Source organism: Ammodytes marinus (genome assembly GCF_949987685.1).
Source record: "Ammodytes marinus genome assembly, chromosome: 23".
Lineage (NCBI taxonomy): Eukaryota > Metazoa > Chordata > Actinopteri > Uranoscopiformes > Ammodytidae > Ammodytes > Ammodytes marinus.
In genome coordinates, this window is record NC_137227.1 from 12,516,283 (window position 1) to 12,532,222 (window position 15,940).

The 15,940-nt window shown below is 39.4% G+C and overlaps 1 protein-coding gene across 1 annotated transcript; it reads right to left on the minus strand.

Annotated features, from left to right (window-relative positions):
* Window positions 1–1,208: 1,208 nt before the first annotated feature.
* On the minus strand, window positions 1,209–14,972 carry LOC307268959 (uncharacterized protein). The gene is made up of 10 exons (XM_080051771.1): window positions 14,732–14,972; window positions 10,709–10,845; window positions 7,256–7,388; window positions 6,955–7,054; window positions 4,993–5,183; window positions 4,169–4,302; window positions 3,851–3,977; window positions 3,633–3,729; window positions 3,464–3,539; window positions 1,209–3,065 (listed from the first exon to the last, which is right to left on the minus strand). The coding sequence occupies exons 1-10, from the start codon at window positions 14,796–14,798 to the stop codon at window positions 2,970–2,972; spliced, it is 1,158 nt and encodes a 385-aa protein (XP_079907897.1). The 5' UTR covers window positions 14,799–14,972; the 3' UTR covers window positions 1,209–2,969.
* Between the last annotated feature and the right edge of the window lie 968 nt (window positions 14,973–15,940).

Here is a 15,940-nt window from a genome sequence, read left to right on the forward strand (position 1 = left end):
AAATAAAAGTCGCCGTGGCTGCACATAGCGCGGAAGCATATGCTTTCAACTGAGGCTCTTATTTTGAAATTGAGTCACTAGGTTTGTTGTTTTATTCAAGCTAACTTTACATTTGGTCGCTCTTGAAGGCTTGCCTTCACGGAGCCAAAATGGTGCCTGTCGGAGCGTTGCATCCTCGGTTTTCACCTATTTTATTCATCAGTGCATGTGTCGGAGATTTGGAAACTAAAGCGAAATAGGCCAGGTTCAATACAGCAGCAACGAAGTTTACAATTTGCAGGCCTTTCGAACCAATTCGCAGAGATGTTAAATCTAATCTAATTAACAAATGGATGACAGTGCCGGGTGGTGCTTACGTTTTAGCCTGTCTTGTAGAAACAGCCAGACGAGAACATTTCATTACAAGTGTTTTATGTAGCCCAGACAGTGGCTCATCTCAGTGGAGAGTGAGGCAGAACGGTGTGTCGCTGTGGGTGGAAGAACACTGGCGGGCTTACACCGGGATTGCATCAGATACCCAATTACCCACCTCTTTCCACGCGCCCTACTGCACCCTGCGGCTTTATTCCACGTTGCCTTTGTGCACTTTTATGTCAAGGACACCCAAGTAGAACACAGACACAGCATGGGTTAGTTTTTTTTGTCCCGTGCAGATCTTGAGTAGGTTACTTGGAACATACAGTTTGTCACCAGGGTCAGTAAAATTCAGATGCAAACAGCCTTTAAACCTTGCAGTCTCCCCTCAGTAGCCTATGTCAGCCCATCCATCCTTACAAATTGTAATTCCAGTCATTTTGGAAGGTCCCTATCCACAGACAACAACACAACAGACACCATTGTTTGACTGGCATAGGCCTAACCTTTCAACATCCCCTCGGAGTGACTTGCAGCATGTTGCAATCATAAAACAATGTCCAAACTTCCTCATCTGGTCAACCTCACTGAGGCAATACTTGTTCCTTGCAGCATTCACTACTAGGCTATTACAACTGAAGAGAGAACACTCACTGTTGCTTTCAATTGTGTTGCTCTTCTTAAAGACTCTGATCTGCCTAAGATTGCTTTGGATTATAGTGAAATGCCTAGCGTGTAGGCTACTCGCCCAATGATGCTCTGCAAGGTGATTACTATCAATCAGCCTGGTCCGTCGGTCAATAAGCTTAACATTTAGGCCTTGTTTTATTTTTTATTTTTAAGGTGGAGGTTTGGTCACAAAACTACATTCAAGCTTTATCAGCCTCTTGATTTGATTACTGGGACTCTATTCTTAGGAATTGATCCTCCCCCAGAGGAAGAGGAGAAATATGAGAGAAGGATTTCAAAAGGCAGCACATAATTGGAGATCCAGGTGTAGGCCTATCTGTAACAGCTTTTCCATGGATAAAAACCATCAACATTGTACTTCAGGAATAGTTCAAGATGTTCGCAATCACTCTTGGCAAGAAAAACAATTAGCACTCTTCCAAACTACTGCTTTAAGTCAGATTCTCTGAAATACTGAATACAGATATGCTATTGAAATTAAACATTAATCACTGACACATCTATATAAAAATCAAACCTCAAATATGTATTACAAAACATTTAGCCTGTATGCTTTGCTTTGACTAGGACATTGTTTCAAACTGTAGGCCTATGGAGATATAGCGAGTAACATATCAGTGTTCTTCAAATGAGTGCGCCATTCATTTCACATCAGTCCTCAACAGTAGAAATAGGGAGACGGCAGCTGCAGTAGATTGGAACTTCATTTGTCCCAGGTCCAGCTCAATAAAGCTTAATCTCACCACTTTTTAAAAAACATTGCACATTCGGTGTTTCAGTGTGTTCTTCACAGATAGAATGGAACATGCCTCAGGTGACTTTTTTTTTTCTTTTTTTTAACTCTACAAATATCTCAGAGCAGCTCTGAGGGCAGAACTCAAATGAACACATAGGAGAAGTTAATGCATAACTCGGAGCTGTTTGCTATTCAAGCAAACAGCTCATTAAAACTAGCCTTAAGTGCAAAATGTGGCATTTATAGGCTCTCATCTTAAAGTTCAGCATGTTTGCAAACAGAGATGGTGTGATAGTGGTCAAGGACGTGGCCAAGGCCGTGGCCAATGAGTGTAGACTTGAATAGATGGGCATGTCTGACCACAAACTAAACTGTTTTGGCTGGGAACATTAGCAGCATTAGCCAAAACAGCTAAATCATCATAAGATGACGATTGTGGTTTAATGTTCAACATGTGTTTTGATGCCAGCCCCATGCCACTGCAAGCACTTTAAAATATGTATTTATTTCATTAATTTATTCTTGTCCATTTGGCAGGGACGATACTGACTGTTTACGAGGAAATAGAAAAAAAGAAGTAAACCTTAACTGCTGTCCAGCTGTAAAAAGGACAGCTAAATGAATGCTCAGATATAATATGTGGTCCTGTAAGGTAATGGAAGTACTTGTGTTTGTTTTATAACAAATAATCACACTACTTTTCTCTGTGGAGCTGGCAATGACAGAATAACTGTGTAAATATAAACAAGCTCAAATAATATAATGTAATGAATTGAATGCATTTCCAAAAAAGGGCAGTGCTAGTTTGTGATAACACGGCGATAAGTTATTATTTGTAGAATATTTATGTGCACTTTGGAGGGTCCTTATGAGGACCTTTAGTTCCATGTCTTCCAGTGCATTTCACTTCTGCATTATCTCAATGGGGGCATCTTGCTACTCAACATTCAACGTCTGTTCAAATGTCTAGGCAAGCATTTGACAAAGGTTTTTACAGGTGAGAGGATTTCAGGTATTCAAGATCCATGAAAACCTCGGAGTACGGTCACTCTAACAAAAGCATCCTCCTCAGAATAGCCAGCATTCATCAGATGGATAGTAAAGTCAAGACACTGCTCTGTTCAGCCCACTTTTGGGATACTTTCAATTGGTCAACATTCAAGTGATCTGCACAGCAGACAGGGCCTGGTCAGGAGGAGAGGTTGTTGATTTGGGGATCTATCACCAGAGTGATTTTACAGTTGTGTTCTTCTTCTGCCGGGAAATACAGGTTGCAGATGTTGCTCTAGGAAACAGAAAAGAGGATAAAAGTCTAGTGTGTGAGAGAAAGTCAAACACAGTGGGACATTTAAGAAAAGAAAAATGCATTCTAACCCAATTAATGGAAAGGAGACAATGAGCAGCTAAACCTAGAATTAAAAGGTGGAGTCAGTGATTCTGGTGTACACTTCTTGTCAAAATCACTTTAATCATCACACAAGGGGCCCACTGTAGCTAGCAACATGCCAGTTTGCAGAGCCTAGGCTGAGTATTAACACTAGATTTTTGCACTGCGCACACACGGAAGGGACAAGTAGGGGATCGTGAGAGTTACTTACTGATTTGGACAAATACTGATTTTGACAACAAGCATTTTCCAGAATTGCTGACTCCCCCTTTAATATTTTAAAAAGAACCAGTCACCTTATTATTGTTGTCAGAAATATCACTGAGGAAGTCCCGAGGCTCTGGTACTTTGGGAAAAAGATGTTCCTTATTCCTGTTCAGAAAGAGGCAAACATGAATAAATATCAATGGCCAAAAAGACATCAAAGCAATAGGATCCGAGGAATAAGATGAACACGTTACTTACTTCCTGCAAAACACTAAAGCCAGGGCTGCCAGGCAAGCAAACATCAATGGGATTATAATGGCAGCATACACCCACGGGTTAGCATCTGCATCTGCATCTGCACTCAAAGACATAAACAACATTATGGTGAGTCCAGAGTACCCTGTGTACAGCTACAGTGATTTACGTTCAAAGTTACAATTCAAAAAACAGACACAAAAAAATAGTGATGACCGTACCAAAATGCTTCTCGTCACTCCATGGCGTCTCCATGGCGTCTCCCCTCTCTGCTTTAATAGACATCCGGTACGGACAGTGAGAAGCCACGGCCAGAGAAGTTGAGTTTTTTCCATCTATCGTTATAAGCTGTGAGATGATGAAGAAAGCATAAGTACAGTCTCTCTTGAATTGATAGCACTCTTGTTTACATACTGTAAACCATGTGGATGGTTTTCAAAGTAAAATACTTCATTGATAGGACTGAAGTGGTTTTAAAAGTTCAGTAGTACTTCAGTTGTATCTAAGATTCAAATGATCAGAGCTATTGCTTGGCTTACCTTTGTGTCACCACACGCCGTGTAATTAATTACAAAAGTCCACAAAGACTGACGTACAATGCCAGGAGGAATCCAGTTAATGTGAAATTCATCCCTAGATTTAGTGACGGTCCACTTCAGAGCAGGAGGTCTCACTGATCAGAGAAAGACATTGCAAAAAGACAGTTACTACAATCCTTTCACACACAATCATACAATACTGTAAAACCACTAAGGTCATTTGAAGACACGTATACACATGATCGTAGACTTGTACATATCGCATTTTAGATCGGTTACCCAAGCACAAACAAACATTCACACTCATACACATACACACACTTTTTGGGGATTTACATAGACTAACATTCATTTCTTGAGGACTTACTCTCTACCAGTACTTGCCTAACATAACCCTGACTTTATCAAGTCACCCAAAAATCAGCAATTTATCTATTGGGGACAATGCTTTTGTTTGCATTCTAGCGTGTCACCCTAACTGTTTAAACAAAATGCCTGGACCCAACCCTTACACTCACTTACCCTAACCAAAACCCTAATTCATATCTGAACCTTAAAACATAGTCTCAACCCTCAAACAGCCCTTCAAAGGCCTGTCCTAAAGTGAGAACCAGACAAAATGTCCTCACTTCCTAAAAATGTATTCGCTTTTCTGAGGTAAACACACACACACATACTCATATTTCTGAGAAAAGATAAAGAGCCACTTCTCCTATCATTCTCAGACTAAATGGGGAAGCGCAACACATTTCAACAGAAAGGTTTCCTCCATATGGCAATCTTGATACTAAAACTTGGTCCTGGCCAGTCCACCTGTTACACACCATTGTCTTTGAGCTTTATCTTGAAGGTGTTCCTGGCGAGCTTGTGGTTGACCGTTCCATTGAACAAGATGTAGACGGCCTGATTGAGTTTCCCCTGCAGTTCACAACCGGTCCTGAAGCCGCCCGTGTAATGGTACGGTGAGCACTCTTTTAGGTGGTATGGAGGTGATCGCTTAAGGAAGTCTCTCACACTGTAAAAAAGGGATTTGGGGTTTAAGTCTGCTGGACTAGTGTCATCATGCTCATTGGCCGTCACAACAAGTAAACCGAGTAAAGACAACTTTAACCTGAAGAAAGACATGACAACGTATAATAATCCATTATCCACAGCAGAAAATGAGTCAGACATCTGTATTGTATTTAACACACATGCGCATGTATGACATCAAGCCACACCACATAGTATAGCGGACGGGACATTAAGTGGCTTCAGGATGTTGATTTGCTATTAGTATTATGACACCTAGCTATTCAAAAAGTGTTGCAGGCGGGACAAGAATGGAACCGGAGTAGAGGGAGAGACACAAAGCTGTTAGCGCCAACGTACCACACATACAGTAATTAGCTTTATTGGTTATCTATCAAATAAAATGCAGATACCGAAAATCAGAAAGATACGACATATCGTCTCAGATAATCTGCCAGGCCGATAATTGGTTGACCCCTAATATTTATAGAAGTTTTGTAATTAACTTGTTCTGGAGAAATGTGTAAACTTGGTAATATAAATTGGAAAACAATTGTATTTCATTTTGAACCAATTCATTTAAACTCAAGACATTTGTTATGTAAATTGAAAATAATAAGTATGTCATACTGAGCCAACTTGATTAGTACTTGTAAAAACATGATAATCTAAATTCACCCAACATCTTTTATGGTTCTCCTAAATTATCCTTTTAATTTCAGATTATTTGACACATTAAGTTGAGTTAACAAACAATATGTTAGGTCAACAAATTTCTTTGAGTGTAGTAGACGTGACAATTTATGATGACAAACGTGATTCAGTAGAAGCAACAAGATGACTAGAATGAGTCAAGGTGAGTCAACAAATTATTATTTTATCAGTGCACTAACCTTGGAAAGATAGAAAAAATGTTATTTACTATCACCATTCATCAAATCCCAAGATAAGTTATCTGCTACTCTGGCCTGGCCAAGAGGACACCGTCAAAAATAGACATTAAACACTGGAAAAGACTGAAGTTAAAGCAGTGCTTCTCAAATGGTGGGGCCGTGAGTTGTCAGGGGGGGGCGCAGGCTGCCTTGATTTCCAACTGACCAAAAAAAATAATTTTTTATTTAATAATTTTTTATTTTTTTAAGTGCTAGCAAGCGCGATGTGTGCTTGTGTATGGTCATATTCGTGCAAAATGCCGCGATTTGCAGTAAATAAATGTCCACATGTGTATCCAAGTGTCTCTGTAGGCTATTTAAAAAGAAATCAAGCAAGTAGACTAATAATAACATTAATGAATTATTGGTTATCGCATCACAGAAGGCCCATTGGCCTATAATAATAAAAAAACACCACTATGTTTACAGTTTAAATTTTTTTTGAATGAAATGCAAACCTCAGTGAATCATTTGCTCTTGTTTCTCTGTCCTGAGATTCACACAGACTGAGCAGTCTTGTTTAAATGTTACAATTGAGCTAATAAACTGAACTTTGAATTTTTTTGCTGCAGAAGTTATCTCAGCTCATTGTTGTTATATAATAAGGTGATTGTATGCTGAATGCTCGTGCCAGAAACTCATACAGTGGTTTTGTTTGGCCTCGACGTATTGCTGTGAGTGACAATAGAATGAATCTTAAGACAGGAAGTAAATGTTAATATGCAGCTTACTTACATACACTGCATACTATTAGTGAGTTCCAGTTAATTCTTCTGAGACTTACTTCTACAGCACTGTGTGTGTAAGGCAAAAATAAATAAATCTAACAAGAAAAAAACAAACCAATAGAAAAAGCGGAGATCCGGAGCTTGACTGGTTGGTTCCCACGAGCAGTTAACTTGTCTGGTAGAATGGATGTAGCACTTCAAGTTCCTCACCAGTTCTGGGAGTGAAGAGACACACACACACACACACACACACACACACACACACACACACACACACACACACACACACACACACACACACACACACACACACAACTTAATGAACTAACACACTTAAAGACATTAGTGCAGTCCAAGAAGATGCAGCCCATCTTTGTCAACTTATAAGCATTAAAAAAGGATGTTACCAAGCCTACCTGGGTAAATTACATTGTAGAAGACTGGGTCACTTTGGCCCGATTGGCCATTACAGGAAGTTTTGACGGACCATTGCACAGATCCTCCCTCCATCACTCTGTCATCACGAAAGGGAGGCTTTTGTACTTCTTCCTGAAGCCACCAACAACAGAGAAAAAATAAGTGGTAGGATGGCCTAGAGGAAAAAGGTGGCCGACCAGTAACCATGAGGTCGCTGGTTCGATCCCCGGCACCGGACAGGAGGGTGTTAGTTGTAAAACTAGCAGAGGCTGGTATTGCGTCTACGGTGCCCACCATCTCTACCATTGTGTCCTTGAGCAAGACACTTAACCCCAAACTGCTCCAGGGGCGCTGTACTGCGGCTGACCCTGCGCTCTGACCCCCTCCGAAGTGTGGTAACTTGAGAGGGGATATGCGAAAAGACGAATTTCAATGTGCCTTGTGTACAACTGACAAATAAAGATAACTTAACTTAACTTAACTTAAACAGACAATCAGTAGTATAAACCATAGATAGTATAATAAAGTATAAACACTAAGATAACCAGCCATTTCCTGTAGGCTATATGTAACACGACCAGTCAAAATGCACTGCAGTTGTAAAGCTCTACCAGAAAGAGACACACATGGGCAATTTTTTTTAAATGGACCGACCATTTTACTCCATAGATTTCGGACAGGAAAACTAGCTCTGGTGCTGTACTTGTTATTTAAATAAATGTGTGCAGAGGAGCAGTGGCGGCTCCTGACAATAATCTCAGGGGGGGCAATTGTTGCCATGATGGGTAAAATGACCCCAAATGAACCTAAATCAGATAGCAATGTCATATTGCATTTAACAGTTTGTTTGTTTTTCCTGTTCATCTGGCATAACCACTCTGGCAACATTAGACAAGCATTGTACTTACAGTATTTTTGGACATTAAGTTAGTTAATTTCTTGAATAAAATTATTTTAGCTCTAAAATGATTTAATTATCCGGCTGTGGCCATCACAGATAACTTGTCATCTACCAGTGTGCTCCTCAGATAAGGCTTCCTTTAAAAGTTAAGAGACCTGCTCTACAATTAATCACAATAATCTGATTGACTTGACAGTTGTGTTCTGATTAAACAAAAATGGATGCTGGCATAGCATATGTGCAATCATCACATTGGTTTGCGTTACTACTGTCTACCTTTCTTTATATGTCCATGCTGTCTACAGCACCGTTACTTGGTAGGCGGGTTTATGCCGCGGACGGACAGCAGCTGTCAGAGTAAACAGTCTATGGATCAGCTGTTGAACGGCGCAGGCTCGTCCATATGCAGATTGATGTTTATTGTTTGTTTTACCTTTTCTGAGAGATGATGCATAGGGGTGACGCCCGAAGTTATCCATGCGGTGTCTGTGCTGCCATCAGGATGGATTAAAAGCCAGTATACAGTCCATAATCATCATGCAGCGGCAGCAGAACAGAGTGTTAGCGCCTTAGCATCCTGCTAGCCTCGTTAGCCGTTGAAACGAGCCCCGTGAAAATCCGCGTTTATACGATCCCCCAATCCATCTTGGTAGATACTTGCTTGATGGTTACATTTTGTCTGGAAAGGACCTAGTCCTTTTAATGATATGATCAAGTAGCTTGCCAGTCTAGCCTGAGTTGATATTAGTTATGTTGGTCTTGAAAATGACCGCTTTGGGTAGCATACCGGACATGTGACTGTATCAGTCACTGTAATTGGTTCATTGTTTACTGTACGTATGACGACAACACGTTAGGGCGATCACCCCCGGAACCCATAGAGATTGCATTGTGAAGCCTGCAGTTTGAAAAAAAAAAGTTTTACATTGAAGTCTATGAGAGCGCTCAGGGCGATTTTCAACCAGCCCGAAATCGCCCAGAGTGACGGTACAGAGCACAGACGCTGATTGTACAATGATATTCAGACTTAGATGCAGGTACAAACTGTATTGAAATAATAAATTATGATTATAAATAAAAAAAAAAATATTTTTCATCATTATTATTATCATTATTATATTGTTGTTTTTTGCTGGTTTGGCTGAAGGAGGGCGTCGCCCTATCGCCCTCTATGGGCGAGCCGCCGCTGCAGAGGAGACTTATATTGTATAAATGCAAGGTTATTAGGTCCCACCGTGCTCACCTTCAGATACTACAGCTCCTAAAATTGGATTTTTTATTGTTATTTCTTTTCTTTTCTTTTTTATAGTTTCCACTATCTGTGTTTGCGGTGGAGCTTTCCAACTTGCCAATTGTTAAGTTCTCTTTGTTTTTTTCTGACATCCGCTATATAGTTTTTCCTGGACTCCGCCTCTGCCTTCCCCTTACTGCTTCTGACCCACTTCCCTGTGTGTGCTGAATTTTCTAGTAAAGACTATTGACCATGATCTTGACTCAGAAGAAAACATTGCACTTTTTACTCCACTTCCTTTATCTGAAAGCTTTCTAATAACTGGAGATTTCTCAAGATCAGACTTCACACCTACTCTCAAATAAGGTTACCTGAAGGTTAGACTGAACAAGCAAACAGTAGGCTACATTTAAAAATTGCTCCACTCCAACCAGCTGCAATAGTTAAAAGCTGCCTACACATTAAATCATTATAATAATGAAATTGCTCTGGCAGCTTCTGAAGTCCTCCTGCATCCACACTATTCACTATTCATATTTCCTTTAGTATTACCATGTACACATCTGGTCAATGATTCGACTCCTTTGTGATTTTCTCTACATATGACATCTATTGCAGGATGTCCGTCCTGGGGGAGAGATCCCTTCCTCTGTCAACTCTCCCTGATGTTTCTCAATTCTTTAATCCCGATATAAAGGGTTTTTCCTGGGAGTTTTTTTCCCAGCCGAGAGAAGGGTCCAAGGGCAGAGGGTGTCATACTGTATGGAATGTGAAGCCTACTGAGGCAAATGTCTATTTGTGATATTGGGCTATACAAATAAAACTGATTTGATTTGATTTGATTTTGATTTGATTATAGCATCTTGCAATGTCAATTGTTGAGATGGCAGATGGTTTTGTTTATTAGATAAACATCTGGTGAACATTGCTATCGACGAGTGGCTTCTTTAATACTTTTAACTAGGAGATCGCATAATCAAAAATGTCTCCACATACAGAGGCTACACTATTAACATATAATACAAATATTTATATATATTAGCAAAGCCAGGGTCAGACGCTGCAGATGTTTGTGCTTTCTGTCAGTTTCATAGGAATAATCCTCAATAGTGTATAAACAATGAGTCCTTTAAATTGTATTATTGGTTTAGATTACTGTGTTCATACAGCAGCTGTTTTCACTGGAAATACTTTAACTGCTAAAACATCCTAATATCAGACACTTAAGGGCATTCCTCAATCCTTTAATGAAAAAGCATGTAAGACTATAAAATAGAATAGCATAATGACAAAAAATAAAGAAGAAAAACAAATACTCACATATATTTGAGTGCTGTGTTCGGCGCTGGTATTTGAAGTCACTTCATAAAAGCAGTTCACTGAATGATCCCACCGCAGCTCCTGTTCAAAGTCACTAATCCACCGAAGGGACACATTTTGCGGGGGTGAGATTTGGCCTTAAAGGTGAGAAAAAGACACAAAAAAGACAGAAATGTGAGGACATAGGACTTCAGTTCAGTGGGCCTTGTGTATGTAAGGCCCACTGTGGATCTGTGAACGCCACTATCTCAGTCTGCCTTAGTGAAACACATCTTTACTCACCCGGATCAACAGCTCGCCTGGAAAACAAATGTGTAAGCAAGCAGAAAACAACCTCTGTGTGCAGGCCAAAAAAATAAAACTGCTGGCAAGCATCTACAATGTCATGAGCCAGTGAGTTTTCCCACACAGCTCAAAAATAACTGCGTTCAAACCTGACGTCACAGCAGGCCATGTTAAAGTCCTCTCTAAGCAATGACCACTGGCTAACAGTTGCCTGATATGTATCTAATCTTTGACCTATCAGGTCACATTGATATCCCGCATTATGTATGATGAATGAATTTAGTATCCGTGCCCTTTCAACCTTTCCCACGTCAATTCTAGTTTGTGCATTTAAATACACTCAGAACACACTGTATGTTACATTTAGTAGTTTTAAAGTCTGCCATTCTGCCTCTGTTTTCCTTTGCCTTCAGCCACATTCCCACCTCCACACACTAGTCCAGGCAAAATAGCGTTTTTCATAGAATAAATTGTAAAATAATTTTTTTCAGCTCAGATCATTTCTATGAGGTGTCCAGAACAACATACTAAAAGTCCTAAGAAATCCTAGTTGAGGAAACATGTTTAATTCTCATCAATCCGAGATGTGTGCCAATAAGGCGAGACACCAATACATCCAAATAGGGCAATTTTTTTCCTTTAGTCCTATCAAAATTAAACTTTACACAATGAAAGTATCCATGATAATTTAAAAAATTTGTATTACAAGTTTCTTTGAAAATGAATTTTAATATGCAAATGAGCTATACACTAATCGTACAACATTGTTACAGCATTAGACAAGAAAAAGCACTGTGCAGCACTTTTTATTGATCTTTCAAAGGCCTTTGATACTGTTGACCACCATTTGCTTTTACAGAGGCTGCATGACATTGGCTTTGATCAGTCTGCATGTAGCTGGTTTAGGGATTATCTCTCTGATAGACAGCAGTCAGTTAAACTGGGAAGATACCAGTCTGAGTTTTTAACTGTTACAAATGGTGTCCCACAGGGCTCAATTTTAGGTCCAGTTCTTTTCACAATTTATATAAATAACATTGTTTCATCGCTAAAAAACTGTCACGCCCATCTATACGCTGACGACACAGTACTGTATTGCATTTCCGATTCGGTGCACCAATCTATTGAGAACCTACAAAGCTCTTTTAACACCCTGCAGGACTGTCTAGTGGACCTCAGGCTTGTTCTTAATACAGACAAAACCAAATATATGTGTTTCTCCAGAGCAAAAACTACACATTTTAATGATCTTATTATTCACACAAATAATGGATCTCATATTGAAAGAGTCACTGAATATAAATATCTTGGCATCTGGATAGATGAAAAACTCTCTTTTACATTTCACACAAAAAATCTTGTCTGTCGTCTGCGACAAAAGATTGGATATTTTTATAGGAATAAAGCCACCTTCCCGTTGTTCAGTAGGAAAAGGATTATTGAGGCAGTTTTTATGTCTGTCCTTGATTACGGTGATGTGGTCTACCGGCATGCATCACATTCATGTCTTAAACTCCTAGGCTCAGTTTTTCACTCTGCTTTAAGGTTCATCACAGGAGATGCTTATGACACACACCATTGTCTTTTATATGAGAAGGTTGGGTGGCCCTCCCTTAAAGAGAGACGTGATGCACATTGGCATGTTTTTATTTACAAAGCCTTGACTGGGAAGCTTCCTCGTTATTTAACAGAAATGCTGCTTGTTTCAGATGGGCTTTATCAGACCCGCTCCACTGACATGCTTATGCTTTATGTCCCACAAGCCCGGTCTGAGCTGGGAAAGACAGCTTTTAGCTTCAGTGCACCTGACTCCTGGAACAACTTACAGCTAAAAATTAAACTAAATACATTCATATCCTTTGGCCAATTTAAACAGACTATCTTGGATCTGCCAAACTCTACTTGTAACTGTTTTAATTAGACTATATTGTACTTTATGCCTTTTAATTGCTGCCACTCTTCCCCACTCTGTAAATGTTTCAATCGTTTTGTTTTTTCTTCTCTTCACTTGTTGTGTATTTGATGTTTTTGCATTGAATATTTTGTTTGTATTGTTGTTTTGAATTTGTTTTGACTCGACGTCATTGAAAATGAGGGTCACCCCTCAATTGGTCTCTCGAGGATAAATAAAAGTTAAATGAAAAAATGAAAATGTACACGCCCAAAATAAACCCAAATAGGCTTAATTTTTTCCTTTACTCCTACCACAATAAAACTTTACATAGTAAAAGCATACTTGAAAAGTAACTTTTTTTGTATTACAAGTTTCTTTTTAAATGAATTTGAATATGCACATGAGCTCCACACTTATTCAATATCCAATCATCGTACTGCCAATGGGTGATGGCAATGCTGCTTTTAGACTGGCCTCTAACCTGAAAAACTGCCTGGCTTACCTGCCAGGGGTATAACAGGTGCCTCTCATGAATTAGATTACCCCTCCCCTAGCTAGTGTAATTTTTTACTTTTTTCAGTGCCATTCCCTTTCCTATGCCAAATAGACGAGATGTACATAGAATCACAGCCTGAAATGGCATGGATAAAGAGGAGATTGTCACACACCGTGGGACCAAGTAACTCCTTTGTCTACTTTATGCACCATACAGTGCTGCTTGAAAGTATGTGTAAAGGAATGACATTTGGATGTATTGGTGTCTCGCCTTATTGGCACACATCTCGGATTGATGAGAATTAAACATATTTCCTCAACTAGGATTTCTTAGGACTTTTAGTATGTTGTTCTGGACACCTCATAGAAATTATCTGAGCTGAAAAAAAATATTTTACAATTTATTCTATTTTTGGCCCCAAAATGCCTTACTTTGCCTGGCCTACACAGGCCAGGGCCTCATGCAAATCTGTGAGAACTTCTTGCAGTAATCGCCGTTCACACCCTGACCCTGACCCTGACCCTGACCACCACATCGCCTTATTAAGATGTTTCCTTTATCTCTCTCCCAGGAGTGTAGAGGAGGAATTCTGGGATCGGTTTAAAGCACGAAAAAAACAAAAGAAAAAAGTAAAGAAAGAAATTCATTAAGAAAGAGAGATAATTATAGGATTTGAATAATTTTATCTCCTATTAATTTGATTACCATTGAAATCATAACATAATTATTTATATTATTATCATTATTATTATTGTTATTTTAGTATTGATTGTTACTATTGTTATGGCATTGTTATATATTATACAGTACGATGATGTGGCAAAAGGGTTTGGCTACTATCATGCCAATAAAGCTTACATTAAAATTAAAATGGACAAAAATAGACATACTAATAACAACAAGAGAGAGTAAAATGCACCTGCATAATAATTCACCTGCATTCCACTCCGTCTGTCTGTCTGTCTGTCTGTCTGTCATGAGCTTAAAGGCCAGGACACACCGGTCCGACTACCGACCGTCCAGGCCTTTAACCTGTAACCTATGGACTCTACCCTACTCGTTGTCAACTGTTCCAAAACATCCTCTCTCTCCATTTGCTCTACTTGGATATCCACGGTCTCGCTTTCCCAAACGTGACGTCAATACTGGGAAAACTACGTTATGTTTACCCACGTTCATTCATTAAACACACACACACACACACACACACACACACACACACACACACACACACACACACACACACACACACACACACACACACACACACAACATTGGCTACACATTGGCAATTTGGAAACTTCGTCGACGTGGAAAAAACATTTCAGTGTGTGAATATTTCTCTTACCAGTTTGGGATGCGACCGTTAAAAAGAGGCAGCAGAGCAAGTCCAAACTTTGAAGCTTCCCACTCATTCTTTCTGAAGTTTATATTGATAGGTTTATATATGTGTCCTTTCGAGTGAAGATAAAAATATAGCCTATTCCTTCAATGTGTCCCCGTCCGGTGTCTGTGTAGGCTATAGCCAGTTACCGCACGGTGTGAGAAAAAGAAAGGGAGTAAGTGTCCGTGCTCCGATTCGTCTTTCGCTTCCAGTTTCTTCGCAGGAAAGCACAGAAAAGTGTCGGAGGCTGGAATTGGGCGGAGTGTTTCCTCTTCTTTTTTAATTTTTTTTTTTTTCACTCACAGCACCACAGCCTTGTTGTTGGAGTTCTAACGCTCCTTATCCTGGATTCGACATCTTGTTAGAATTTGCGTAACGAATGAAGGACAAAGTATCGGGCATATATTTACATTCGTCATTTCATTATGTCATAGCAGGCGTATCTATCTTATACTGTATCAGCACACCGTTTTAGGCATTTGAATAGTGCTTGTGCACGTGACACGTCGCCCCATCTGCTGTTAAAACTGACATTGAACCCAATAACACAGGATGTTACAACAAATAAACAAATAGCTTACATTTTTGCTGGGTGGGCTACTTTTATTGATGCCTCTTCATTGTTCTTTATCAACTTCAGAAGACACTTTAGTTTCGAAACTATAACAAAGCAGCTATCTGAAAATCAGTAGCCTACGCTATAAATCGATTTTGAGTAGCACTTTTTTATTATAACATGATTTAAGTAGGCCTGCAGACACGTCTAAACTGTGCAAGTGCAACAATTGTATTGATAAAGGGTTAACCTGAGTGTATAGTTGTCAACAAAGGGCCATTGGGTTCTCTTTCTAAGAAACCCTCTACACACATACTGTATGTGCCAACTGCATTATAAACGTATGTTAGTCAGGTGTAAAATGAAAACCTTTAGCCTATTCATGAAATGTAAATCGTTGACGTAATAGGTCGGAATTGTCGTTGGAAAAAACTTTTTTTTTTAAACAATAATCCAAATAGATTTTTCTCTCTCTTGCAAACAAGACAAAAAAAGTGTAACACCCTTGCGACACAAATGTTATTCTTATTCGCTGTTGTATTGGTATGATCTATTACTATGGATCTACTATACATGAGGGCACCTTGTACCAATGTGTGTGAGTATTAGGGTTGAAA